This window comes from Falco naumanni, chromosome 2 (genome assembly GCF_017639655.2).
Source record: "Falco naumanni isolate bFalNau1 chromosome 2, bFalNau1.pat, whole genome shotgun sequence".
Taxonomy (NCBI): domain Eukaryota; kingdom Metazoa; phylum Chordata; class Aves; order Falconiformes; family Falconidae; genus Falco; species Falco naumanni.
This window is the reverse complement of record NC_054055.1, coordinates 1,130,332-1,155,920: the sequence shown is the minus strand read 5'-3', so window position 1 is coordinate 1,155,920 and position 25,589 is coordinate 1,130,332. Positions and strand designations below refer to the sequence as shown.

The 25,589-nt window shown below is 55.2% G+C and overlaps 3 protein-coding genes across 7 annotated transcripts; 2 read left to right on the top strand and 1 right to left on the bottom strand.

Moving 5' to 3' along the window:
• The first annotated feature begins 30 nt into the window (after positions 1-30).
• PAAF1 (proteasomal ATPase associated factor 1) lies at positions 31-12,378 on the top strand. Of its 4 annotated transcripts, XM_040585231.1 has the most exons (13): positions 31-122; positions 208-248; positions 450-553; positions 970-1,059; positions 4,482-4,580; positions 5,303-5,453; positions 7,517-7,711; positions 8,062-8,153; positions 9,386-9,501; positions 10,509-10,591; positions 11,008-11,090; positions 11,989-12,073; positions 12,132-12,378. In XM_040585231.1, the coding sequence occupies exons 1-12, from the start codon at positions 76-78 to the stop codon at positions 12,064-12,066; spliced, it is 1,179 nt and encodes a 392-aa protein (XP_040441165.1). In that variant the 5' UTR covers positions 31-75; the 3' UTR covers positions 12,067-12,073; positions 12,132-12,378. The 4 variants fall into 4 exon arrangements, with proteins under 4 accessions (XP_040441165.1, XP_040441164.1, XP_040441166.1 ...); XM_040585230.1 differs by having other exon boundaries at positions 11,989-12,378; XM_040585232.1 differs by lacking the exon at positions 450-553 and having other exon boundaries at positions 208-316; positions 11,989-12,378.
• DNAJB13 (DnaJ heat shock protein family (Hsp40) member B13) lies at positions 12,345-20,053 on the top strand. Of its 2 annotated transcripts, none has more exons than XM_040585236.1 (8): positions 12,345-12,414; positions 12,953-13,056; positions 13,385-13,546; positions 14,045-14,202; positions 18,598-18,711; positions 19,158-19,271; positions 19,369-19,445; positions 19,849-20,053. In XM_040585236.1, exons 1-8 carry the CDS (start codon positions 12,398-12,400, stop codon positions 20,000-20,002), a joined length of 900 nt encoding a protein of 299 aa, XP_040441170.1. In that variant the 5' UTR covers positions 12,345-12,397; the 3' UTR covers positions 20,003-20,053. The 2 variants fall into 2 exon arrangements, with proteins under 2 accessions (XP_040441170.1, XP_040441169.1); XM_040585235.1 differs by lacking the exon at positions 12,345-12,414 and adding an exon at positions 12,429-12,694.
• An 820-nt stretch (positions 20,054-20,873) lies between these two features.
• Positions 20,874-25,534, bottom strand: LOC121084092 (mitochondrial uncoupling protein 3-like). The gene is made up of 7 exons (XM_040585237.1): positions 23,304-25,534; positions 22,853-22,991; positions 22,500-22,710; positions 22,159-22,356; positions 21,809-21,910; positions 21,551-21,731; positions 20,874-21,346 (listed from the first exon to the last, which is right to left on the bottom strand). The coding sequence occupies exons 2-7, from the start codon at positions 22,976-22,978 to the stop codon at positions 21,241-21,243; spliced, it is 924 nt and encodes a 307-aa protein (XP_040441171.1). The 5' UTR covers positions 22,979-22,991; positions 23,304-25,534; the 3' UTR covers positions 20,874-21,240.
• Between the last annotated feature and the right edge of the window lie 55 nt (positions 25,535-25,589).

Below are 25,589 nucleotides of genomic sequence, written 5' to 3'. Positions count from 1 at the left end.
CTCTCCTTCCGCTTCTGCCCCGCGGGGGCTGACGGGAAGAAAGGAGGCGGAAGGGGGTGTGGATGCCTCGGCAAGATGGCGGCGACGCTGCGCATCCAGAGCGACTGGAATCAGGCGCTGGGGTGGGTACTGCCTTGCTGGTTCCCTGCCCCGAGCCCCGGCCCCCTTCTCCTGCCGCGCACTTACTGCCGCGCTTTCCCTCTGCAGGCGGGACGAGGGTGAGGCCTGGCTGAGTTGCCGGAGCCCTGGTGAGTGGTGCGGGGCCTGGGGAGGCCCCGGAGGGAGGCGGCTGAGGGCCTCGAGGAGCCCCGTAGAGGTGGGTGGGGGAGAGGGCGGCAGAGGAGGCCGGTTGGGGGGCGCTTTGTGGCTGAGGGAGGGGGAGGGGAAGGTGAACTGAGGCGGTTTCGGGGGCTGAGGGCTGGCCGACCTGACGTCTGCTCTCCTCGCAGGGAAGCCGACCCTGTATGGCAGCCTGACCCGCCGTGGGCTCAGCACCGAGGGCGTCCCTGACATCGCTGCTTCTGAAGGCTTCGTGGTTGGGGAGGTCACCAAGGTGCCAAGGCTGGGGCAGAGCCGGGGGCAGTAACCGCCTTCCACGCGTGAGGGGGCCATACTCTTATGACAGTCAAAATAGCAGCTTAAAGCTGTCGCCCATTCCCTTGCGTGGATCTTTCTAGTTTTCCTGGGCTTCCCACCTGTGCAGCACCCTGGAGCTGGTCCGTAGCATCCCATAGTCAGGGTGGAGCTGCGTGGCATGGCTGGCCAGGCCATAGCAGCCAGCTCTTGCCATCCGGGGTCGTCTTCTTGAAGAAGCCCAAGGAGCTGAGCCAAGCACCGCACCTTCCATCTGTTTTCAGGCTGTGAGAAACCACAGCCAGGTCCAGATGGTAGATCTACTGTGGCAGCCTCTGTGTTTCAGTAGGACTAATAGCACTTCTAATTCTTTTCCCCCTCTCTTTCACCCCCTAGAAAAGCATCCTTATTTCTTGTCCTCGTGAAAATGTGTCCACGAAGTTCCTGGCCCCGTACACAACTTTTTGTAGGATTCATCAGAAAAGTGTAAGTAACCTTGTGAAGTGACTGGGAAATAACGGGAAGTGACAGTGAAGTTTCGCAATATTTCTCTGATTGTTGCGTGCTTGTTGTGAGCGGTGGCCTACAGTGTGACTTTCTTTGTGTGTGAACTAGGTAATAAAACATATCAGATCATAGAAGCTTGCGAAACTTGATTGTAACTGTTTACACCCCAATAATAATGTCTAAAATTCTTTAGACTGTCTTCTTGCCTGTAATCTCATTTCTGCTCACTTCAGGCCCATGACAGATCTCCCTGGAAAGGAATAAGATGTGTGAATTAATCTGTCAAAACCAAAAATAGAAATAAGAGGTTCCAGGTACTGAACTCTTTGTCTGTGGTTCAAATCTATACCCAGTTTGCAGCAGCTGTTTGCTCCTGTGTAATGAAGTTATCTGATATTTGCCAAATTAATTTGTTTGCGGGGCTGGGAATTGAGTGTTATGTAAACTCATCTTGGCCTGATGGGAATTCAGAGGCCAAAAAGGCCCAGCTTGTATTTAGAAAACTTAATCAATTATGTGAACTTCTCGCTTACTTAAAAGCAGTCCTGCTAGTTTTGCTGAGTAATCTTCTTTCTTATTGCACCCCCATCAATCTGAGGGTGCAACAAGTACAGCTTTTCGCTAAATAGCAGTACAGAAAGGCTGGCTCTGACCTGAAATCTCATTTCTTTACTGAAGAGAAGCACATGACTTGGCTTTGCTGGAAAGTAGTCTGCACTTTTGCTGAGCGCTTAACCCATGTGGAAACCATCCAAGAAAGTAGGGAGTGTGTAGCCTGCAGGTACAGCCAGCTGCCTTAAAGGGAGTCCCCTGAAGACTCCTGGAGATGTTTCAGTACACTTGTCTCATGATTTACTGAGTACATTGTTGCAGTAAACCCAGCTGAAAATGCTGAAAAGTCAGTCTCTATTAATGAAAGCTCAAAAGCAATATAAATCAAGGCCCATTTTGACGTAAAGGCAATTCCACATCTCTACAGCTGTTTTAAGAGGAAGTGGGACTCTGCTGAGAGACAGGCTTGGCAGTGAGGCAGCTCTGGAGACAGAGGTGAATCACTTCTCTGAGCTTTGTGCTACTGAAGGGTCCCCAGCTGCCCTTTTGTGTGATAAATGGAATCAACATTCAAAGCACAGCAAAATGGAAATGTGTAAGTGTTTAGTCTGCTGTCAAATGGGTGTGATGGCTCACAGCTGCACTGCAGAGCTCTCCTCTGGAAAGCAGCTGAAGCAATATCTATTAATATGTAGATGAGTTTAAAGCTGGTGTGGACTAAGCTTCAGTTATCCTTTTTTACCTGCTGCCTCTTGTTCTAAGCACTCGTGCTTGGCCTTGCCTGTTCACATGCATATCCTGAAAATTTTCAGATCTGTCAGACATCAGTGAGGCTTTTAGTTTCTGCTAGAATGACTTTCACAGGCTTTTTATTTTTCTTTTTAACTAGGGAGCAAATTACCACAGATTGGTTTGTTACGTAAAATGCCACTCACGTTACCAATGTATTTCTCACATTACCGATACGTAACTAAATGCACTTAATGGCCATTGTAATGACTGAACCTTCTACTCCTACTAAATCTTGCAATTCCTGTTTTAATCCCAGGCTTTTTTTTCAAGTGGAGGTTGAGTATTGATCCTGCACCCTGTTAAAATTAGCTGTGATTTGAGCTGTCAGAGTTTTTCAGGAGAGCATTTCAGTCTGATTCTTGCTTGGATAGAACTTGTGACTGAGACATGGTATATCATGTCCCCACAAGCCCTGACTGATGCACATGCAGCATTAGGATGCTGCGCGACATCCTCCTTAACAGCTGGAGATTGATGCTGATCTGTTATGTACTTGGTCTGCCTGAGGGTATTGTCCTTAAATCTCAGGCCTGTAGCTGTCATCTTTCTTGGCAAAATCTCTCAATTCACTTGTCTCTTTGGGTTTCCCTGTGAACATAGTAGTAAATCCAACTGTCCCTTCAGGCTGGCTGCTAGCGAAGGCTGAGCACGTACAAGAGGACTGACAAAGCCCAGTCCTGTTTGAGAATAGCTAGTTGTTCAGAAAAGCATTTAATCTGAAGCCTGGGATGAAGATGAGCAACCTCATCCCTGCCCCGTATGCAATTATTAGGAATCTTTTGGAGGTAATGACAGTGTGACTCCAGCATCCAAATCTTGCAAGGCAAGGCAGTTGTTCTACTGCATAGTTGTGATAGTTTTAATGTTTTCTGTAGGCTACAACACTACTGTTAACGTTTGCTTTAACAAAACCTATATAATTGTGGGGGTTTTTGAGCCTGTTCAGTGTTGCTGCAGTCTATATTGGAAATCTGTCTGTCACTTGGAAGATGTAATCTTTTCTTGCAAGGCTAGAATACCGGTTACCTTATTTCATGCATGACTGAAATACATCTGCCTTTCCTAAATGGCAGCAGTAATGTCTGGCATCACAGAAAAGGCCACCCTTTTGCAAGAATATGAGATCAACATCTGCCTTATTCAAAAGTATTCGGCTGTCCCAGTGTTTATGCAAAGCAGGCAGTTGTTAATACCTTAGTGTGACAGACTGTGTGAGGAGTTAGCCTGTGTTCATAAGGAACTGGTTTTGAGTCGGTGTTTCAGAAAATTCAGGCTGTGCCGTTGGCTTCGTAACTATCTCAAACAATGTCTTGTGGGCTTGTGAGTCAGGGTGCTGACAAGCTGGCCAGTTACCTCGAGCTAGTGTGGAAGAGATTGGCTCCATTTCTTCTCTGTTTACAGGAGTTGCTAGAAAAATCCAGATTTCTGCTTCACCTGGGGTAAATCTGAAATAAAACTGCTGTCTGTGCAGGCTTCTGACTCAGCATTTTTTTTTGTCCTTGCCTTGCAGATCTCTGCAGAGTCATAGGCAGAGAGCAACACTCTCTCTTGTCAAATTTGTGGGAAATGACAAGAAATCTGGGGTGCCCCATGCCTGTTTCCAGTCACCCACTGTCTGAGCCCTGGCTGCAGGTCAGCCCAGATCAGCAGCTTGCCCTTGAAGGAGGAATGCAGCAATCTGTGTAAACAAATATATTGAGGAGATTTTTTTTATGCTGTCTTTGTCCTCTAGAAAACCTCAGCTGTTCAGGATCCACTTGTTTTTTTGGTATGTTAAGGGCTTATTATCTCACAAAACACACTGAGAGGGTGAGGCAAGAAAGCCTGTGAAGTCCTTGCTTAAAGATTGGGATATTAGCAGGCTAAAGCTGTTTAGCTAGGAGTATGGAAAGTCTTTTGGGCATTTTAAATGAGTTCAGCAGTATGTCTTAGGGAGATAATAGTGCTGAGTGATGTACTTAGCAGGTCTCCCCCAGTACAGAGTTAAGCTCTTGAGCCGAAATATCTATATACAGGGCCATAAAAAGCTAATGCTTGGTGTTTTTACTCTCCTGCAGATTACCTGTCTTGATATTTCCAGTGGTGGAGGGCTTGGCGTGTCTACCAGCACAGATGGGACCATGAAAATCTGGCAGGCTGCAAATGGAGAAATAAGAGTAAGAGCATTTAGCTCTGATGATGTGTGTTGTCTGTGACACTACTGAAATCATTTGGCCGTGACTTTGGTCAGGTTGTCTGCAGACTGTGGTCTAGGGTGGGCAAGAATCTGGCTTTTGAATGAAAAGCTAATTAAACATTGACATCTCAGAGGTTTTAACTCCAGCCTGTTGGGAAGCATGACTTTTCCCAAGGGAAATGGTGCTCAGCCATCCAGAGAGAAGTCCCAGGGTGAAAATCGGAATGGGGACTTAGGAATGACAGCTGGAGTGCAGAAGGTAACTGGCAGCACCTGTGTGGTACAAGCACTGATGTTTTTTCTGCAGTAGGGAAGAGGTGTGGAGAAGAGACCCCTGCCTGTGATGGATTAACCATGTGATGGCTAGCTGTTTTCCTAGTTAAGGTGTTTCTTGTGGAGCTTGACAGTCAGCTGCTTGTTTGGCAAAGGATAAAGACATTTAACCTGTAATTAGAAACAAATGCAGAGCCCTTTGCTATGTAATTAGCTACTCAAATGGTAGAAGGAGGCCCAAAGTGTACCTGCTACCCCTTTGACTGCCTTGAATTCAGACAAGTCCGTTCCAGGAACGCAAACCCAGAGGATTTGAGCTTAATCCTCTGCCCACATGGGAATGTGGAGTTTTCCAGTGGTATAGTTCAAAAATTGCTGGATGCAAGGGTGCTAAGAATGGAAATCACAAGCAGTTCTTTGTTTTTCCAGAGACTATTGGAAGGCCATGTGTATGATGTGAGTTGCTGCAGGTTTTTCCCATCGGGCCTTGTTGTTCTGAGTGGGGGAATGGATGCCCAGCTAAAGATCTGGTCAGCAGAAGATGCCAGCTGTGTAGTAACATTTAAAGGTCACAAAGGAGGTACGAAGTATTTAGCCTTTAAAATGCTTGATCCGCTGTGCGTATAATTGCCGTGCACCCAAGGGCTAACGTTCGGTCACCAGCCTGCTGCACCGTGCTGTGCATTTGTCTTAGATGTCCAAAGTATGTTTTTCAAGCTCCCAGAACTTGAATAAAAAGATTAGTAGTTGTTGTATTGAGCAGATGAAATTTTGCTCGCCAGCCTGTGTTTTCCTTGTAATTAAGGTAAAAAGAGGGAGGATGCAGTCCATTAGCCTGTTGTGAGTGCCAGAGATGGAGGCAGGGGGCATTCTGCTTCTGCAGGGCAGCCTCAGCTTTCCAGAGCTCTGACCTGAATTCGGTAGCCTTGGTGCCTGCACTGGGAATGCCTTCTGCTTGCACCCAGATCACCATGCTCACGTTCAGAGTCCTCTTTTTCTTTTTTTTTTTTTTTTCCCTCTCCTGTCTTGCCCAGAAAAACCATGTAGCAGTTTATTATGGACTTGCAAAACTCAGACAGGCAGTTACCTGCCTCGAGGACACATGCTGTTGAAAGTCAGTAAAGCAGAACAAGAGCAGCTGCGAGGATACTTAAGTGATTATTTGTTAAGAAGGGCTGGCGTAAGCTTGTTCACCCTTCTACCAAGGGCAGATGTCCAGCTGGTCTTGCTGCTGAAGATGAGAGTAAATTCTTCACCCTCCTTGTGTCCTCGCATAGAGGATGCACTGGCCACCTTTATGTGGTGAGTTCAGTGCGGTTCCTTGCATTCAGGCTGTATGCTACAAACTCCTCCAGTTGACAGTGTCTTAGTCCTGGAGAAGAACTGTGAGGAATGGAAAATGTGCTACCCAGAAAGGCTCCTGAGAGCTGCCATCAAAGCAAGTTTCTGGACAGAGGCTCTGTTAATCTCCTGAAAGGAGATTCGGTTTCCAGGACCCTTCATTCAGAAGCAATGTGTGTTTATACGTAACACTTAAGCAGGCTCCCATTTTACTCCTGTTTACACGTGGCCCAGAGCACAGTGGCCAGTGATACTGTCTTGTCACAGCAGGTGGTTGCTTCCTAAGGGATGCCAACTTGAACGGCTTGGGTGATGGTGAGCAAGTCCAAGTGAGTTGTGGATGTGGCATCAGATGCCCAAAACCCTGTGCCAAATTATCTCCTCCCTGAGCAAGTAACTGCTCTGTACAGGCTCTTTGTTTTCCCTGTCTCACAAGGTCCTAGGCTTTATTGAAAAGGTTAAGCCACGTGGCTGGCTGCGCAAAACTTTATTAGCTCGAAAACTCATCTTGCACTGAACCTGCCTTTGTTCTCATGTGATCTGTTTGTGTGGATTCAAAGTACTTTGCCTCCAATGTCCCGTGAACAAAACATGGCAGGCAGTGTAACAGAGCTTTGATCGAACGGCTCCCAGTGGCTCTGAAGTTGACTATTCACTGCTTCCAACTCCAGCTCAAGCTGCTGCAGTTGGTTTGCCTGGCTTGTCCTGTCATTTGAGCTTGTCATGTTTAATGACTGCTTCTGTAGGAAAAGTGTCAATTAAATCTTGTAACCGTCTGACTGTTACCTTCCAAAAAAACGCTGCCGCTTTTCAGATCTAGACTTGACAGCCCAAAGTAAAATAAAGTAGGTAAGGGATGTTAGCACCTGCAAAGACTGCCCTTTTCATGTTCCTGTAGCTGGATAATATGGTGGCTGCTTGCCCTCCTATAATTTTGGGATTATACAGAGCTGGACTCGGTAGCATTTTAAGAGCATTGGGCCGGGCTATTTTCTGCCCAAGTTAGAGGTTGAGCTGTGGTATCGGCTCAGTCTGAGACAAGGCGTTGCCCATCGTTTTATTGGCAATAGCTTGCCTTTGTGCAGGTGGTGGCTCTACTCTGTATGGTTTTGCTGGGAGCTGCTGCCTTCCACATACTACCTCTTTCTAGATTCTGTGGCTTCCTACCCCACGTTGGGTGACTGGTGGCACTCTGGGGACAGTGGCTTGGGGCATGTAGTTGAGTTTGCCTTGGGAAATGTGATGCTTTGTCTGTCTGCCTTCCATGCTGTCTGTCTGAACTCAGCCTTTGCTTTGATGCAGGTATTTTGGACACTGCCATTGTGGATCGGGGGAGAAATGTCCTTTCCTGCTCTAGAGACGGCACTGCCTGTCTCTGGGACTGTGGAAAATCCGCCTGTCTGGGTGTCATCGCTGACTGTGGCTCTCCTGTCAATGGCATTGCCGTGGGCACTGCTGACAACTCGCTGAACCTGGGCACGCCTGAAAAAGCTCCTAGTAAGGATCTTTCTCTTAAAAGTCATCTTCTTTCCCCTGTCCCGAACTGCTTAGGTTTGTCACCAATAATCCCAGGTGCGTGGCATACCGCTTGTGCCCTTGTACCACCTAAGGAAGGGAACTAGAGTCACCAGAATGGAGCACTCCAGTCCTGAGGAGGCATTAAGTGTTATCTAGCCGTTTGAGTGACGAAGACTGTCATCTCCTTGGTTACTGGCCTGCCTTGCTGGTGTCTCGGGCAGGTGGAGGAGCGTTGCTGTAGGTTCGGCAGGGGTGATCCAAACTGGTTTTGGTACCATCAAGCTTTGTTGCGTAGCCACTGCTGGAATTAACTGCTGTCCTTTTGTCAGGTGAACGTGAGATTGGGACGGAAGGGAAAATCCTGCTACTGGCTCGAGAGGACAAGAAGCTTCAAGGAGTGGGACTGCAGAGCAGGCAGCCGGTAAGGAGTCTGAGACTATCAGGAGTACCTGCCTGGGAGAGTGCTCGGAGATGTTGCTGCAAAATCAGCTCCAGGGCCCCCAGTCCCTTTGTATCATTTCTTTTGTCACTGCAGCAGCTCTTCAGCTTGTAAGCAGCTGTTCACGTGGCTGTGCAGAGCACTGGCATGAGGAATCGAGCTGGGTTAAACCCGAATAGTTTACCTATCTAGGTAACTAGGCAGGAAAAACTGGTTAGTGTTATCCCAGCTCTGATCCATGGTGAGGTTCAGCATGTGGCACAGAAGGGGTCAGCCAGGCTGGAGGCAGGGCAGGGCTCGTCTGCCTTTGGTGTTGTACTGCAGTGTTCTCTCCTGTACGTATTCCTGGAGGAGAGACTAAAACCCGGTACAGTACAGGGATGCTGTCTCTCCTTCCTACTGGCCAGATTTTTATGTGGGGGTTTGAGGAGTAAGAATTGGTTACAATTTAACCCGAGTGTGGGGGAAACGGTATTTAAACAGTGGCCAGTAGATGTCACCGTGAAAGCAAGAACTGCAGGCTGTCTCATCCAGCCAGGGTTTAAAGTTTTTATTCTGCCGGGTGTCTTAAGTGGTGTGTGAAGGGTATCTCAGGTGGTCACCAGTCCGTCTCTCTCCTCTTAGTGAAGGGAAGTGGAGTTGGTAGATCTCAGCTACTATCAGGACCGCCCTGGGCAGTAGGACAGGAGCTTCCGATGATGTTGCAGATTGAACTGCTTGTGGTGTTGGCAAAGAGTAAAATTAGGGTGGAACAGATAAGCTCACCGAGGCTGGTCAGTGAGATGCCAGAGGCTCACCTGGGAAAAACCTGCAGCCTCTGTAACGACGACTGCAGCTCTAGCGGGAAGGAGTGGTCTTTGCCAACCTGCCGTGCAAATCTGGTCTCGCTGCTCCATGGGTGTCTGAAGATTAGTTTGAGCTCAGCATCGGTTCACTTGTCATCGACACAGCCTTTCTCCAAAGGGGACCCAGGAACATTCACTGATTGCGCTGTCTCTGCTGACTTGGCAGAACTGATCCTGGAGCGCTGTTCTCCTGCTCCTCTTAGAGCAGAGCTGAGGGGTTAATAACCTACTCTGGGTTTGCCAGTTTGTGCCGTGACTCATGAAAATGACTGCACTGACTTCCTAAATGAATTATTGCTTCCTTCTCCTGGGTGTCCTGCATCCTCATTTGTGAGTGTCTGATCCTTGGGTTTGTTCCTGTATTCTCAGGTGTTCCTCTTCGTCGGATCTGATGCGTTCAACTGCTGCACATTCCTCTCAAGTACCTATATCCTAGCAGGCACTCAGGATGGGAACATATATCAGCTGGATGTGAGAAACACCAAGTGAGTGCGTGCCTGGGGCTGCCAGTATTTAAAGAATAAATTTTTTTTATTATTTTTTTTTTTTTGCGGGAAAAGAGAGCCAGATTGAGGGTGCTGGCAGACAATGTCCCTTCTAAAGGGTGGACACGGCCCAAGCCAAGCTTCTTGCAGCCGTTTCTTTCTCTTGGGGAGTGCTGGGGAGGATACCTTTGCTCAGGTTGGTGATCTGATGGGATGTTTTCCGGAAAGTGCCTCCTAAAAGACTATAGGCTTGGTGCAGATTTCCTAGTTACTGAAAAGCTTTCCAGTCTTGATCTGTGAATAGGCGTGCTCTTGGCATAGCCTTACCTTGCAAATTATTGCTTTTTAAATTTATATATAGTGCACATTATGCTATAGATGAGTATCTGTGTGATTATCTACATGTATATGTACATTGACAGCAGTATTCCTCCTGCTAAAAGCACGGCCCCTTCCTTTTACCAGTGGGACATAAGTGTCTTTGAAGGATCCTAACATTTACCCTGATCCTCATTGCCACATAGGACTGGAACTGCGCTGTCGCTGAGGGCAGGAGCTGCTCTAAGTTGTTTTTATTAGTGTCACAGGTGAGCTGTGAGCAGGGAGGCATCCAGCTGGTGCTTTTGGGTGGGGGCTGGAGGGGTTGGCACCAAAGGGTGGAGAGTCTTTCGGTGCTGGATGAGCACCAAGCTTTTTTTTGACTGTGTCTTGATGAAGATAATCTGTGTCTGTAATCCAGCAAGGAGGTTTTATTGGTGTTCACCTGCTAGCTAACTCCTTACTTCCATTTTGATGCTTTGGTAACATCTGCAGGAAAACCAGTGCTGACTTTTGTCTGCTGCTAGAGGACAGAGACTCTTTGCTAACCACTGATCGAGTCCCCGTGTCCTCTGTGTTTGCCTCGCGTATCTTCTAACTGCAAGCTCACTTTCTTCTTTCACACATTGGAACGGGCTCTTCTCTATAGACCATAATACTCATCCATCCCTTGTTTCTTCTTTTTCTAGCACTCCGATCCAGGTCATCCATAGGTCAGGAGCACCGGTGCTTTCGTTGCTCACTTACCGAGATGGATTTATTGCCAGCCAAGGTAACTCAAGCACTGTGTTGTGCCAGTAGAAATTGTATAGTTGAATCGAGGAGTTTTATGCTTTTTGGGTAATGCCCTCCTGCATGCAAGCTCTGGGTGACTTGTAAGAGAGGGCCACACAGTACCCGTGGCAAAAAGGTGCTGTGGTAGGAGCTATATGTTACATGGTTGCTTTTTGCCTTGTGATTTCCAGCCCTCAGCTCCCCTGTGTGCCTCCGAAACGGGGCCTCTGAGGTGCATCTCAACTGTCAGGGCCTTTTCCCATCCTCACAGCATGTTTCCATCTTCCTGGGGGCTTCATGCCCTGTCATCAGGTGTTTCTGGTGGACTTGCTAGTGCCTGTAATTAAGAGCATGGCTTATTTCACTAATTGGCTGATGTTCCTTCCTTGCTTGGTATCTGTTCTGCTCGTGTAGGTGACGGAACCTGCTTTATCGTTCAGCAAGACCTCGATTATGTCATTGATCTCACAGAAGCTGACTGCGACCCTGTGTACAAGGTAAGGAGCATGGTGTGCTGCCCGAGAGCAATATATAAAAGGATAACATGTAAAGGGTGTAGGGAAAGGTGGTGCCAGGTAGCAGGCAGCTGCCTTTATCTCAGGATTTGGCAGCCCGCACAACAGGTTCCTTCATACAGTTGACTTTTAAGTTTAAGGGTTTTTTCTTAGCTGAATAATCTTGAGTTTCATAAACAAGTCCTCTGTGGTGTACGCTGGCTCTTGTCTCCATCGTGCAGGTGCAAAACTAGAGCGGTGGAGTAGCTCTGGCAGAGCTGTGCTTCTGTAAAAAGTGTGAATGAATTGTGCTGGGCAGATCGTAAAGGTAAAAGCAGCAGCTGACTGCACAGTGCTGCCTGTCTTCTCTTGTCCCCTGGTGACTCGAGACCAGAAAGTGGGTCTTGCAGTGGCGTTTCCAGGCAGCCGGCCGAACTGGCTGGTGAGGGTCAGGAGCAGTTCCCTGGGCGCTCAGTCTGGTAGTGCAGGCGGGAATTCGCTCTTGGTTTTAATCTGCTCCAGCTCCACAGTCCAGTTCTTCCACTCCTGGCCAATGCACACCCTCAAGGCTAACACTCAGCCTCACCTGGAAGCTGAGATTGGACCTGCACAACCCATTGGCATGAGCAGAACATGAAAAACGTGTGAAAAGTAATTTTTTCCCTTCCAGATCTAAGAGGAGAACCCTTGCGTGAGCGCTTGCTGCTCCTGCGCTCCTGGGGAAACCTTGAACTGTCCTTTAAAACCTGCTAATGCTGTTTCACAAGATGCTCGCCACCTCTTCCCTGTGTAAAAGTCCAAAGGGAAAGCTGGTCTCTGAGGATTTTACTTTGAACTGTCACTTGGGAAATGCTCTCCTTAAATACGACTTTTTTTTTTTTTTTGTCCCCTTCTTTTCCAGGTTGCTTCTTGGGAGAAGCAAATTTACACATGCTGCAGAGATGGAATAGTGAGGAGATACCAACTTTCTGACCTTTAAGTGTTTGGATTGGCCAAACAGTGGGGAGATGCGTCCAGATAACTCCCCCGAGCTTCTTTTCCCTGCGTTTGAGGTGTGTGTGTGTGGTGGCCGGGCAGCAACGGGGACTTGCCGCTCACAGGGGCAGCGGGGAGAAGGACGTGGTAAGGGACCACCTGCACAGCTTTGCTGTCCAAATTGAAGGCGATCAGCTCCGAGGCATTGGAGAAGATCTTGTGTGGTGACAATTTTTCCCTCCCGCCCCCCGCCGCTGAACAAATGTGGTCTCTGGAGTAGGGGGAAGTAAAAATGAGTGGAGAAGAGGTGTGAGTGTATCACGGAATAGACTGAAATGAAGCAGCTTGTTTGGTAACACCCGTGCGGGGAGGAAGATTTCCAGGAAAACGTATTTTTAAGGGGCAAAAAAACCCCACAAGCCAAAAAAACCGCTGGAGCAAGGCCGGAGGTCGTGGCTGGGCCGGAGTGCGGAAGCGCGCGGGGGACTACAGTTCCCATGGGGCCCCGCGCGGCGGGGGCCGGAAGCGGCGCGCGGTGGCCATAGCAACGGCGCGCGGGCCGCCATGGGGCAGGACTACTACGCCGTGCTGGGGCTGGGCCGCGGCGCCGCGGCCGCCGACATCAAGGCGGCGTGAGGGACCCCGGCCGGGCGGGGGGGGCGGGGGGGGGTGGTGGGAGGCCCGGTGCGTGACTGCCCGGTGCGTGGCTGCCCTTCGCCTCCCCCCCGCTCCCCGCCCCGGGGCCTGAAGGGGGGGGCGAAGGGGCATGGGGGAGGGAAAGGGGCCTGAGGGGCCTGGGAGCACCTGGGAGGGAGCGGCCTAGGCTGAGGGTGTGCTGGCACCCCGGGGCTGGCTGTGAGGGTGGGCTCTCCCCCCTGTCCCCTTCATAGCTATCGGAAGCTGGCCCTGAAGAGCCACCCTTTAAAATGCAAGGAGCCCTGGGCAGCGCGGAGGTTCAGGGAGCTGGCAGAGGCCTACGATGTGCTCAGCAACCGTAAGTGGGGAGACTGTTCTCTTCCACAGAGTTTTAGGGGCTGGACAGGGCGTGAAGCGACATCTCTGGTATGGCCAGAGGTGTGCGGAGGTCTGAATCCCTGGCTGCTGGCACACCCAGGGAGGTGGCAGCAGCTCTCTGGGCCACAGGCAGGCTGAGAGCTGGCATATGCACTTGCTTCCATCCCACCTACTGCTGTCTATGAGGTGATGGGGAGCCCCCCTTTCCAGCCTTCATCCAAGCAAAACCTGGATCTCAGGCTGGGGCTCTCCCCCAGCACCCAGCATGGGAGAGTGTGGCCATTCCCAACTCCTCCTTGTTCCCTAAGCCATGACGAAAGGCATCTACGACAAGTTTGGAGAAGAGGGGCTCAAAGGCGGCATCCCCTTGGAGTTCGGCAGCGACAACCCCTGGACCGTCGGCTATGTGTTTCACAACAACCCTGACAAAGTCTTCCAGGAGTTCTTTGGTGCAGACAACCCCTTTGCGGGTAAGTGGGGGAGCTCCGTGCAGGGGGGCCAGGCCCTGTCTGTGGCTGCTGTGATGCCGTGGCCACTGCCAGCTCTGAGCTTTAAGCTCAGGGATATTTCCCTGCCCAGCTGCTCTCAGGTCCCTTTGGTGCTTGGAGGTTAGAGCCTGACTTGCCCCAGTCTTGCACGAGGCAAGAGGCCTGGGGACACACGTTCAGGCTGTCAGCTCTCCCCAGCTCCTGTTGTGACCCTTTTCTAGGAGGACTCCCATCAAAAGGTGGGGTCAGATTGGTGAGACTTGTAAACCTGTGAGCAAGATTAAAAACCTTCCTGGAGAAAAACACTTCAGCTGAAGGGGGAAGGTGGTGCCAGGCAGAAGCAGATGGGAAGCTTCTGCTTCTGGGTGGCATGTTTGGGGTGCTCGGCTTCCACGATAAGGAGACCCCCGGGGGGGGGGGGGGGGGGGGGGCCTCTGATCCAAGTAAGGTGACCCCCTGCCTCTTTGCTCACTCATGCAGAGTTCTTTGCTGAGGATGGCTCGGAGTTGATCCTGCCCTTTGGAGGGCTGCGAGGACGAGGAGCGATGAAGCAAGACCCCCCGATTGTGCGGGATCTTTACCTCTCCCTTGAAGACCTGTTCTATGGCTGCACCAAGAAGATTAAGCTCTCCCGCAGGGTAGGGGCAGTGGGGGTGAAGGGGGGCCACGCTCGACCGGGCAGCCGGTACCCTCCTCTCCTGGCGTGGCAAAGGGAATTCAGCACGGGAGGTGCTGTGAAAGCTGGTGGGAAGGCAGGGCTGATTTCAGAGGAGGTGTGGAGAAGGAGCACAGCGTTTTCTGGGCTCCCACCGTTTAATTGCCACACCTGTCTGTGTCTTGTTTGTGCTTTTGGTGACCTGTATCTCCCCCTCTCACTGTCCCTGTCTCCTGGTTCCAGCCCCTGACTTTTCTCCTACTCGATCTGATCCTGTTTGTACCCACAGCCAATTTGCCATGGAGTATGAGTTGTTCTCTCCCTCTTCTCTGCTCACTTGCACACGGCTGGGTGAGCAGAGCAGTCATAGCCCTCACTGGACACCTTTGTGTCACAAATCACCTGGGTTGTGCCTTGCAGGGATGACAGCCCTGCAGAGAAGGGCTTGGGGGTGCTGCTGGATGAAAAGCTGGACATGACCCAGCAATGTGCGCTCGCAGCCCAGAAAGCCGCCCGTGCCCTGGGCTGCATCCCCAGCAGCGTGGCCGGCAGGGCGAGGGAGGGGGCTCTGCCCCTCTGCTCCCCTCTGCTGAGACCCCCCCACAGCGCTGCGTCCAGCTCGGGGGTCCTCAGCATCAGAAGGACACGGACCTGTCGGAGCGGGTCCGTCGGAGGCCACAGAGCTGGTCAGGGGGCTGGAGCCCCTCTGCTGTGGGGACAGGCTGGGAGAGCTGGGGCTGTGCAGCCTGGGGAGGAGAAGGCTCCGGGGAGACCTTAGAGCAGCTCCCAGTGCCTGGAGGGGCCGACAGGAAAGCTGGGGAGGGGCTTTGGGCAAGGGCAGGGAGCGGTGGGACAGGGGGGAATGGCTTGAAGCTGAGAGAGGGGAGATTTAGGTTGGACGTGAGGAAGAAACCCTTCCCCGTGAGGGCGGCGAGGCGCTGGCCCAGGCTGCCCAGAGCAGCTGTGGGTGCCCCATCCCTGGCAGGGCTCAAGGCCAGGCTGGACGGGGCTGGGGGGAGGGGGCCTGGGTGGTTGTGAGGTTCCTTCCAACCCAAACCCTTCTGCGATTCAGGTGTGCGCAGAAGACCAAACATACCCATTTTCCTGGGGAGCTCCCCCAACCCACAGCCCACCCAGCTGCAGGAGCCCCTACCTGAGCAGTCATCCTCCTCTTCTCCTGCAGAACCACTGCCTGGCTGGTCTCATACTCCTTAGTCCTCATCTCGAACTTGCGCAATACCTCCTCAGCCTCCTGCTGACTGCTGGCTGCCAGCTCCTGCAGCCGCTTCATATTCTGCGTGTGCTGCTCCATGAACCGGCCCAGCTCCGCTTCAAGCCACCGCTGCCCACGGCTCCGGGTCTCCTCAGCCTGCTGCAGCCCTGCCAGCCGTGCCGCCTGCTCTGCTGCCTCTGCCTGCAGCTGCTGGTTGGCCCAGTCCTGCTCTGCTAACCGCTCCCGCAGGGATGGCACTTCAGTCGCCTCCAGCCTGGCCTTTGCCAGCTCTGCTTGTAGAGCAGCCAGGGTTTTCGCCCTCTGCTCCAGCTCCTGGCAGTGCTGGCTCTCCAGGGAGGCACACTCCGCCTGGGCACTGTTCAACTCCCGCTGCAGGGCAGCAAGTTGCTGCTCCTTCTGGAGGCACTTGTCCTGGCAGACCTTCACCTCCTGACGCAGCTTGTCCTCCCGCTCTCTCTGGAAACGTTGGTCTCTCTTCAGAGCCTTGATAGTCAACCGCTGCTTCTCCAGCTCCTCCTTCCAGCTCTCCTCGGACCAGCCTTTCTCCTGCCCTGCAGAAGAGAGGGATGCCAGCTCCTTCTCAGCAGCTGTGACAGCTGTTTCGCTCTGGGTCAGCTCCCTGCCCTTTTGTAGTTCCTTCTGCAGCTCCAATGCCTTCTCCTGCTGCTGGGCTGCTTCCCTCAAAGCCTCTGCTATTTCCGCCTTGGCTTCCACTGGCTCAAGGGTGGCCATAGCCTCCTGCTGCTCCAGCTCCTCCACTTGCAAACTAAGCACATGGCTCTCCTTCAGCTTCCCCTGGTAAAGGTCTTGGCTCAAGCCAGCTTCCTGCTCCCTGTCATGAGTCTTCTCCTCCAAGCTTTTGAGGGACATCTCTTTTGAGCAGGTAGCCTTGATGTTGTCCCCCTCCACATCCCTGCTCTGGGTGGCCTCTGAGAATCCCTGCAGTTTGTCCCCTTTGGGCACCCGCTCCTTGGCCATCTCCAAAGAAAGCTCTCCTTTCAGCTCGCTGACAGTCTTCTGCAGGTCCCTCAGCTCTTCATCCTGTGAGATGTTTTTCTGGCGGAGCTCATCCAGCTCCCCATCCTTCTTCATCAGCTCCCAGCATCGGGCCAGCTCCTCCTGGTGCACCCTCTGCTCATTGAGCGAGTTTTGCAGCTGTTCCTCCAGCTCTGCCTTACAGGCTCGCTCAGCAGCACAGTCCGCCTTGGCCCGTTCCACCTCCTGACGCAAGCATTCAGCTTCCTCCTCCCGGCGTGCCATCTCCCGCAGTGACTCCTCCAGCCTGGTACTCAGCAGGGTCAACTCCCTAGACAGTTTCTTTGCCTCCACTTCCCGCTCCTGCTGCCTGCTGGGCTCGCTGGCCTCCCATGCCTGCAGGTCCTGCATCAGCCTCTCCCTGGCCTGGTGGCTCTCAGAGAGGGAGCTCTGAAGGCTGGCAACAAGGTCACTCAGCTGCTGCTTCTCCTCCTCCAGCCGCAGGATGGTGGCCTGGAGCTCAGCCCCTTTAGTGACAAGGCTGGATACCTCCTGCTTCAGCTCTTCCAGCTGGCAGAGCAAAGAGGAGGGAGGGGAAAAAACAACACACACAGGTGTTACTTGAGCTGCATCCTACACTCTCACTGGAGAACCATGCACTGCATCCCAATGGGAGCTGCCTGGCACCTGCCTGCCCTCCCAGCACCCCCAGTGCACCCCAACACACCCCACCTTCCCCTTAGCCTTGGGCCACTCTGCTCTCTCAAACCAGAAGTCTTTTCCCACCACGCAGAGCCACCCCCTCCACAACAGATCACTGCTATGGGAGGCTGGGGGTGCCAGCAGCTACCCAGGAGCAGTATTTCTAAATTCAGCACAAAAGGGGCTCCCCACAGTGTGCTCAGCCCCACAACCCCCATCCAACAGCAGAGAGCAGCTGGCTCTGCCCTGCATGGCTTTGCCGTGCATTCCTCCAGCACCTGCCACCCCCTCCAGCTAGTTTTGCATCCCAGCACTGCCTGCCCTCGCTGTGGGAGCCAGAGGCTCTCTCAAGACCCAGCCGTACCTTCAGTACGTCACCCATGACCTCTCCCTTCTCCTGGGTGCTGCAGTCCTCCAGCTTGGCCAGCTGGTCCTCCAGCACAGAAATCTTCCCCTGCAGAATCTCAATCTTCTCTTCCAAGTATTTCTGGTGACAGAGACATGGGATAGAGCACAGTGCAACACAAGGGAACCAAGCAAGGAGAGGCACAGTCACCCAGCTTTAAATTGACACCAGCTCTTGGCAAGGTCAGGGTTTCTCTCCTCACGGGGAGGGCAGCAGCCTGTCGCATGGCAGGGAACCCTTCCCAGGAGCAGCAAGAGCAGGAGGCACTCACCACCCAGGCAGAACCCCCTCACCTTCTCCTGCAGGGAAGCACACAGCTCATCCTCCAGCTGTCCCTGCTTTACCCGTGACTGTGCCAGGGTCACGTTGTGCTCCTCCGAGAGCTCATTCAGGGCTTCCTGCAGCCGGGCCATGCGGCTGGCAATCTCCCGCAGCTACAAAGAGAAAAACCCCTTATCCCAGAGGAGGGTCAGAGAGCACCCACACTGCCCAGCTGCCCTCTTCTAAGCACTAAGCACTGCAGCATCCACAGGCATTCCAGGTCCTGGGTGCTCATGCCCTGGACCAGCACTGCATGCCAGCAGCTCTGCCTAGCCCCTCTTTTTCCCCACCATGGTTCCCCTTCAGATCAGGATCTGGAGCCCAGAGCAGACTCAGTCACTCGGTCAAGGTCACAAGGCCAGTGGCAGAGCTATAAGCAACCCAGCAGCCATCACTGCCATCAAATCCTTCCTCCTGCATCCCATCACAAATGACTAGGCTATGGGGACAGGGAGCTGGACGGGGCTGGGAGCAGCCTGGGCTGGGGGGAGGGGGCCCTGCCCCTGGCAGGGGGTGGGACCGGGTGGTCTTGGAAGGTCCCTTCCAGCCCAAAGTGTTCAGCGCAGCGGTGTCTGTTCCATCTGTGGAGCAGTGTCCAGCACTGCGGGGCTGTGGTCCAGCCTGGGATGGAACCCGTCCCTGGTGCTGGCTGCTCTGACGGCGGAGCAGAGCTCCCACCCAGTCACAGACCCACCTCTGCAGACAGGGTCCAGCTCTTCTAACCCACTTATCCCCCGCAGGTGATGAATGAAGATGGTCAAACGAGCGCAATCAGGGATAAGATCCTAACGATCGAGGTGCAGCCAGGGTGGAAGCAGGGCACCAGGGTCACCTTTGAGAAGGAAGGAGACCAGGTAATGACTGTGGCGTGAAGTTCTGGGCCAGGTTTCCTGGCGACCGGCTGCATGCTCTTTGCAGGTTTCCCACTGCTGTGGGCAGTTGGCAGCATGGCTAACGGAGCGGTTCGGTGTTACTGTGCTCAGAAACACTGTCAGGCGTGCTTCCTGCCTGGATTTTCCTTAGGATAGATAAAAAAAATAATTGAAAGAAGTGGGTTTCTGCCCGGCACTGCCTTTGCAAAACCCCGTCTCATTTCCCTTGGCTGAGCAGGAGTCTTTTATCAGAGCCTCCTTTTTTCCTTAAAGGAAGAAAATACCTTTCACTTTTTCATAGACAGCTGAAAGCAGCCACAAAGGGGCAGGCATTTGTGTTGTCTTTCCCTGTATAAAATAATTTGGTTTACATCAAACCATTTCCAGGCATCGTTTCCACGCCCCCCCCCCCATCTCCTCACTTTTAGGGCCCAAACGTCATTCCGGCTGACATCACCTTTGTTGTCCGAGAGAAACCCCACCCGAGGTTTAAGAGAACTGACGACAACCTCGCTTACGTTGCCACCGTCCCCCTGGGAAAGGTAAAGTGCCAGGCGAGGGGCTGGAGCCAGCCCTGCTTTACGTTTGCCTCTGGGGCTGCAAACACAGCCGGGTCCCGCTCCCCTCCCTGCCTCGCAGGCGCTGGTCGGCTGCTCGGTGGAGGTGAGGACGCTGGATGGGCGGCTGCTGAATGTCCCCATCAACGACATCGTGGAGTAGGTGCCATGGGGCAAATGGCCAGGGGGGCACAGGGGGCTTTTCTGCAGAGCTTGGCACCCAAGGAGGTGAAGAGCTTAGAGGAACCTCAGCGTTCCTCCTCGGCCCCCGGTGGGCCGCTCTTCTGCTCTGGGGCTGTGGTGCTGGTGGCAGAGGCAGGGAGAAGGCTTGGTGGGGGCGGGGTGGAAAACGCGAGTGAGGGGAGGGCTTGGATGGCCCAGGCTGGGGGGTGAGGAGCCTGGGGGACACGGTGCTGGAAGGGCGAGGGCGGGCCACCGCTTGGTGCCGGAGGAGCAAACTTGCCCCAGGAAACCTGCTGGGACGTGTGCGTGGGGCTCGGTGCCGCAGCTCCGCGTCAGGATCCTCCTGCGGCTCCTCTCAGCCCCCTCCCTGGCTTTGCAGCCCCAAGTACTGCAAAGTGGTGCCGGGGGAGGGGATGCCGCTGCTCCGGGACCCTCGGCGCAAGGGTGACCTCCTCATCTACTTCGACATCTGCTTTCCGAAAAAGCTTACGCCTGACAAGAAAATGCTCCTGAAAAGCGCCCTCCTGTCGTAGGGGACAACGACCCTCCTGCTCTCCTGCCGCCAAGAAAGCTTTGGCGCCGGTGCTGTGACTGCGGAAAGGTTGATTTGAGTATTGGGGACCCGAAAGCACAGGGTCACCCTAAACCAACGTTTTTTTCAACCAAGAGAAAATCTGGGTTTCCTCTTCCCCCTGGCGCATCAAAGCCTGCTGCCTTCAGCCCCCCCACCCCTTCCTCTCCCCCGTAGGCAGCCAGACTGACACCGCTGCTGGCGGTGGGTGCCAGGGCCCCTGGGGGGATGTGAGGGTGCAGGTTGGGGTCCCCACCTGCAGGGAAGGGTGAGGAGGGGGTTGTGGCCAGGCACCCTACATGCACCTCACTGCATGGAAGGGGGGGGGGGCAAGGCTGGGGTACCCTGGATGGAGCAGAGGGAAGAGGATTGGGAGGGGCTGGGGACAGGGGATCCCCAAAAGCACCGAGGGAGAGTGGAGGGTTGCTTAGGAGAGGACATAAGGGGTCCCCAGCAAGGTTATGGGGGTCACCAGGGGTGGTCCCCAGCACAGCCTGGGAGGGAGCAGGGGGGATCCCTGGGCATGGGGGTCCCCAGCGCAGCCCGGGAGGGATGAGGGGTCCCCAGCACAGCCCGGGAGGGATGCTGGCGCTGTGGCATGACGGCTGCGCACCCCGCTGTGAGGCGACGAGCCCTCCTTGGGCTGGGGCTGCCCCCCACACGGTGGGGCGCAGTGGTGCTTCGCACCCAGTTTCAGTGCTTCCCCCCTCCCTGGACACAGAAATCGCCTCTGCTGAGGCTGATCCCTTTCCCAGCGGCACCCCAGGGCTGGGAGAACGGCCCTACCCCCCCACACACCCCCCCTTCGAAAAGGTGAGGGAGCCCCGAGCCCGGCCGCGGTCAGACCCCATAGGGGCGGTTTATTAGAAGCGTCAGGAATAACAGGAATCGCCACATCCCCCTGCCCTCAGCTCCGTCCCGGCTGCCCACACCACGCGCCTTGTCTCTGCCACCGCCGGGACGCGATGCTCTTCCCAGCTAGAAAACCTACAAACATTTTTTTTCTTCCTCCCTAGACTGTTCTCTGGAAACTTCCCTTCTCCCACGTTTCTCTGCACGTACCCCCGTTCCTCCTTCCATCTCTCGGGGGTCCCCACTGGGCCAGGGGCGTGCGGCATCCTGGCTCCCCCCGGGCTTCAGCAATTAATATAATTTACTCCTGTGTCCCGCCAACGCTGGCGAGAGGGGCTGGGGCGGGGGTCAGGATTGGGCCGGCCGGACCAGCACCGCGGCGCGCTGCAGCTGCTCGTAGGAGATGAACATCACCACGTTCCAGGAGCCGAGCCGCAGGAAGGAGGGGACGAACCTGCGCCGGGAAAAGCAGCGCTGGAGGGGCCATGGTGGGGACACCCCCGCGGCCCCCGACGTCCTGCCTGGTGCGTCGGTGGCAGCGCACGGGTTAGGGCCTTGGCCGCGGTGCCGCGGTGTGGAGCGGAGCTGGTCGGCGCCGGTGTTCGTGCACATCATTGCACCGCGTCTGCCGGTGGTCGGGGGGGGTCCCCCTACTCACCCCTTGTAGAAGCCGGCGACGCCGTCCTGCATGAGCAGGGCGAGGAGGCAGCTCAGCACGTTCCGGTACTGCCCAGGGCCGGCGTTCATGTACCGCGTCTTCACCACATCCACCGGCGATGCCACCACCGTGGCGCAGAAGCCAGCCCCGAAGGCAGCCACGAAGTGGCAGGGGACGTTGTCTGCAGGGCAGAGCCGGGGGTTGAGGATCGTGGGGACGGGGACTGCACCCGGCCACATCCCCCCACGCTGTCCTGACCTGTCATCAGCTGTGCCCGCAGCAGCGCGTCCTTAATGAGGTCGTAGGTGACGAGCTCCCCGCAGTTGATGATGGCGTTGCGGGCGATGTTGGGCAGCGTCCCTGTCCGGGAGGGTGGTGGCATTGGGGATGGTGGTCACATCCCCTCCTGCAGCATCCTGGATGGATGCCCCAGCCCTGCTGTCCCCATCCCCATTCCCTGTCCCCTTCCTCACCTCCGTTCTCATACCCATTCCTGTTTCCACTCCTGTTCTCATCCCATCCCTGTCCACATCCTTATCCCTGTCCCCATCCCCATCCCTATCCCTGTTCCCATCCCAACCCCCATCCCCGTTCCCATCCGTCCCTACCTCTCCAGAGCCCGCGGACGCCCTCCTCCCTGGCGATGGTGCGGTAGGCATCCACGGTGCCACTGTACCGGCGGGCGCCATCCGGCAGCGCCCCGTTGGCCTGGAACCGCACCTTGACCACGTCGGTGGGCTGGGCGCACGTCACCGCCACCGCGCCCGTGGTGCAGCCCGCCAGCACCCGTGCTGCCAGCCCCGTGCCTGTGGAGGGAAGGTGCTGGGACCCTCGGCTGTGCAGGGCCCCCCCCCCGGGCAAGCAGTAGGGTGGGTTGTTCACCCTGGGGTGGGCTGTGGGGCTGAGGGTTGTGCACGGGGGTGGGGGTCCCAACCGCCTGGACACTCACTCTCGGCACCCTTTGGGGTGTAGAGCTGCTTCACCGAGTCGTACAGCCCGATGCGGATGGAGGCGAAGCTCATCTGCCGCTGCAGCCCAGCCGCCAGCCCGCTGTAGAGGCTGCGGGGTCCCTCCGTCCGCACCATGGTGCTCAGCGTCCCCATAACGCCCCGGTACTCCACGGTGTTGGTGCTGCGGGGGATCCGCACCTCCCCCTGGATCTAGGGGATGCCGACCGTGTCACCCTGCCCTCTGCCCCCCGCAACAAAACACGGCCAGCGTGGGGGTGGAGCCGGTGGGGGGCCCCACCGGTGCGGGGCGCTCCCACCACCCGCGGGATTTTGGGGTGCCAGCGGATCGTACCTGCAGCCGGACTTTGGCGGTGTCCAGGGGGAAGGTGCAGAGGTCGGCGATGCAGCCGGCCATCCCCGCGCTGACAAACTTCATGGTGGCCGTTGGGGGCACCTCGGGGGGCTTCAGACCCACCATCGTGGCAGAGGGGCTGGAAGGAAAGGGGGGCGAAGGAATTTGTGGGGGAGCCTCGGATGGGGCTTCAAGCAGGCGTCCAGTTTGGGGACAGAGGTGACAATGTGCCGTGGTGGCTCTCGCTGCCTTTGGACAACTCCAAAAGCCAAATCCCGCCCCATTTCCTCGTCTGCATCCCTGGGGAAACTGAGGCACGGGGCTCCCTTGCTCAGCCCGGGATTCACAAATGCCCACCCTGCTTTACCCCACCCTGGCCCAAACGGGTGCACTCGGTGAGAGCTTCTCCCGCAGGGTGACCTGCCCGGGCCTGGGTCCCCTGTGGCCTCACCGTAGGGACCTCGGCACCGTGTCCTGGCTCCTGCCTTACACCCCTCTCAGCGCAGCCATCGCCCCGAGAGCCGGCTCCTTGGCCCCCTTATATAGCACCCGCAGAACATTCCAGCAGCCACGGGGATCAGGTGACAGCGAAACCCAGTTCCCCTGGTGGCATTTGAGCTCGGGACAGTGGGGCCACCCAGCCCTCAGGACCCTGTGGGCTGGGTTTCAGCCCTCTGCTCCCCCCACAGGGCTTGGGCAGGGGTAGGGGGGGTCCTGCCCAGACCACCAGCACCCATGGGAGCAAAGCTGTGGGGTGGCAGCACCTGACAACGCTGTCCTGCCCGTCCGGTGGCCGCTGGGACCTCAGGGATGGGGGAGGAACTGGGGGGTGTAAACCTAAACGTGCGCTGGGCAGGACGAGAGGCACAAACGCTTGCCCAAGGTTTGTGGGTGGGAGGCAGAGCAGCACCGAGCGCCCCTCCGGCGGCGGGGTCAGAGCCCTCTGCCCTTGGCAGGGACCGTGCAGCCGTGAGCCATCCCGGCAGCTGCTGAGCTTGCCGGCGGGATTTCCTCCGCAGGGTGAAACGTGTCCCCGGAGCTCACGTGGAGCAGCCGGAGGGCAGGGGCCACGTGAGCGGCCGGAGGTAAACCCATCCTAAACCCGTCCTAAACCCATCCTAAACCTGTCTTAAACTACTGTCCCAAACCCATCCTAAACCCATCCTAAACCCGTCCTAAACCCGTCCTAAACCCGTCCTAAACCCATCCTAAACCCGTCCTAAACTACTGTCCCAAACCCATCCTAAACCCGTCCTAAACACGTCCCAAACCCATCCTAAACCCATCCTAAACTACTGTCCTAAACCCATCCTAAACCTGTCCCAAACTACTGTCCTAAACCCGTCCCAAACTACTGTCCTAAACCCGTCCAAAACCTATCCTAAACCCATTCCAAACCCGTCCTGAACACGTCCTAAACCCATCCTAAACTCATCCTAAACCCGTCCTAAACTCGTCCTAAACCTGTCCTAAACTACTGTCCTAAACCCATTCCAAACTCGTCCTAAACCCGTCCTAAACTCGTCCTAAACTAGTCCTAAACCCGTCCTAAACTCGTCCTAAACTACTGTCCTAAACCCGTTCCAAACCCGTCCTAAACCCATCCTAAACCCATCCTAAACCCGTCCTAAACTCATCCTAAACCCGTCCTAAACCCGTCCCAAAGCCGTCCCAAACTGTCCGTCCCGCGTTTGTGCATCCTACAGCGAAACCCCGGGTGCCCTTCGGCGCAGCCTGGGTCTGTGCTTGAGGCCAAGGTGCTGCTGGCAGGGACAGGCCTCGGGGTGATGCTGGAGGTCAGGGGTGGAGTGGTGGCTCAAGAAATACCCTTTTTCTTCCATTTTCTTAAAAAAAAATAATAAAATATATATATATATATAAAAAATAATCAGTGCGTTTAACCCTTTGTGCTCTTTAGCAAAGCCCACAGGGACGTGCACACGGAAGGTCACACACACATCCCTGCCGGTGCCTCTGCTCTGGTGCGGGAGCTCAGTCCCGCAGGAGGGATTTCGGGCTGGTGTGACACCCTGGAGCCCCCTTTGCTCCACCAGCCACCCCCGGCACCGCCCGCGCTCCCCCGCTGCCCGCTGCTCTGCTGCTGACCCACAAGAGGAAGAAGCCGTTTATCTGACGTCACCTCCGCTGTCACCCTGTTCCCAAGCAAGCTGGCATCTCGCCTGAGCGTCTGGACGTGGCCACCAGGATCAGCAGCGGGAGCAGGAAGCCCGCGTGTCGCTCCTCGTGTCACTCCTCGCAGGGTGACGCTCGGGGCGTGCGGTTTGGGGTGCTTGGTGCGTCCACCCCCCAACACCCCCCCCCCCCCCCCCAGCAAGGCAGGGGCGGGGGCTGCGCTCGCAGGGGGCTCAGGGCTGCGGGGGCCGCACAGATCGGGTTTTACCGCCGGGGTCCGACCCAGCACGGGCAGGTTGGGTGAGCAGTGAATTACGCCTTTGGGATTCTCCCCTGTGAAAAAGAAAACGGCAGAGGCGGGAGGCCAAAGGGGTGCCGGCACTTTGGCTCCTTACATCTGGAGCGGCCGGCCCGGTGTGAAAGGCAGCCCCAGTTTGAAGCATTCGCTCACCCCCGAGGCCCGACTCATTCTCCGTGTGCTGTGCTACACCCGCCAGATTCAATTACTCTGCGAAGCAGCGACCTTTCCGCGTGCCCCCAGCTACACCGTCTTCCTGGAAGCGTTTTTACGGCGCTTACTCTCCATTCCTGGAGGTTTTGGGGG

Excerpts from the sequence above, each read along its gene's own strand:
- PAAF1 (XM_040585231.1), top strand. The coding sequence starts at position 76 with ATGGCGGCGACGCTGCGCATCCAGAGCGACTGGAATCAGGCGCTGGG. Across the intron at positions 5,454-7,516 it reads ATTTAAAGGTCACAAAGGAG|GTATTTTGGACACTGCCATT; the intron begins GTACGAAGTATT and ends GCTTTGATGCAG. Across the intron at positions 11,091-11,988 it reads ACTGCGACCCTGTGTACAAG|GTTGCTTCTTGGGAGAAGCA; the intron begins GTAAGGAGCATG and ends CTTCTTTTCCAG.
- DNAJB13 (XM_040585235.1), top strand. The coding sequence starts at position 12,627 with ATGGGGCAGGACTACTACGCCGTGCTGGGGCTGGGCCGCGGCGCCGCG. Across the intron at positions 13,057-13,384 it reads CTACGATGTGCTCAGCAACC|CCATGACGAAAGGCATCTAC; the intron begins GTAAGTGGGGAG and ends TTGTTCCCTAAG. Across the intron at positions 19,272-19,368 it reads CCACCGTCCCCCTGGGAAAG|GCGCTGGTCGGCTGCTCGGT; the intron begins GTAAAGTGCCAG and ends CCTGCCTCGCAG.
- LOC121084092 (XM_040585237.1), bottom strand. The coding sequence starts at position 22,978 with ATGGTGGGTCTGAAGCCCCCCGAGGTGCCCCCAACGGCCACCATGAAG. Across the intron at positions 22,711-22,852 it reads CCGCCAAAGTCCGGCTGCAG|ATCCAGGGGGAGGTGCGGAT; the intron begins GTACGATCCGCT and ends GGCATCCCCTAG. Across the intron at positions 22,357-22,499 it reads CACCCCAAAGGGTGCCGAGA|GCACGGGGCTGGCAGCACGG; the intron begins GTGAGTGTCCAG and ends TTCCCTCCACAG.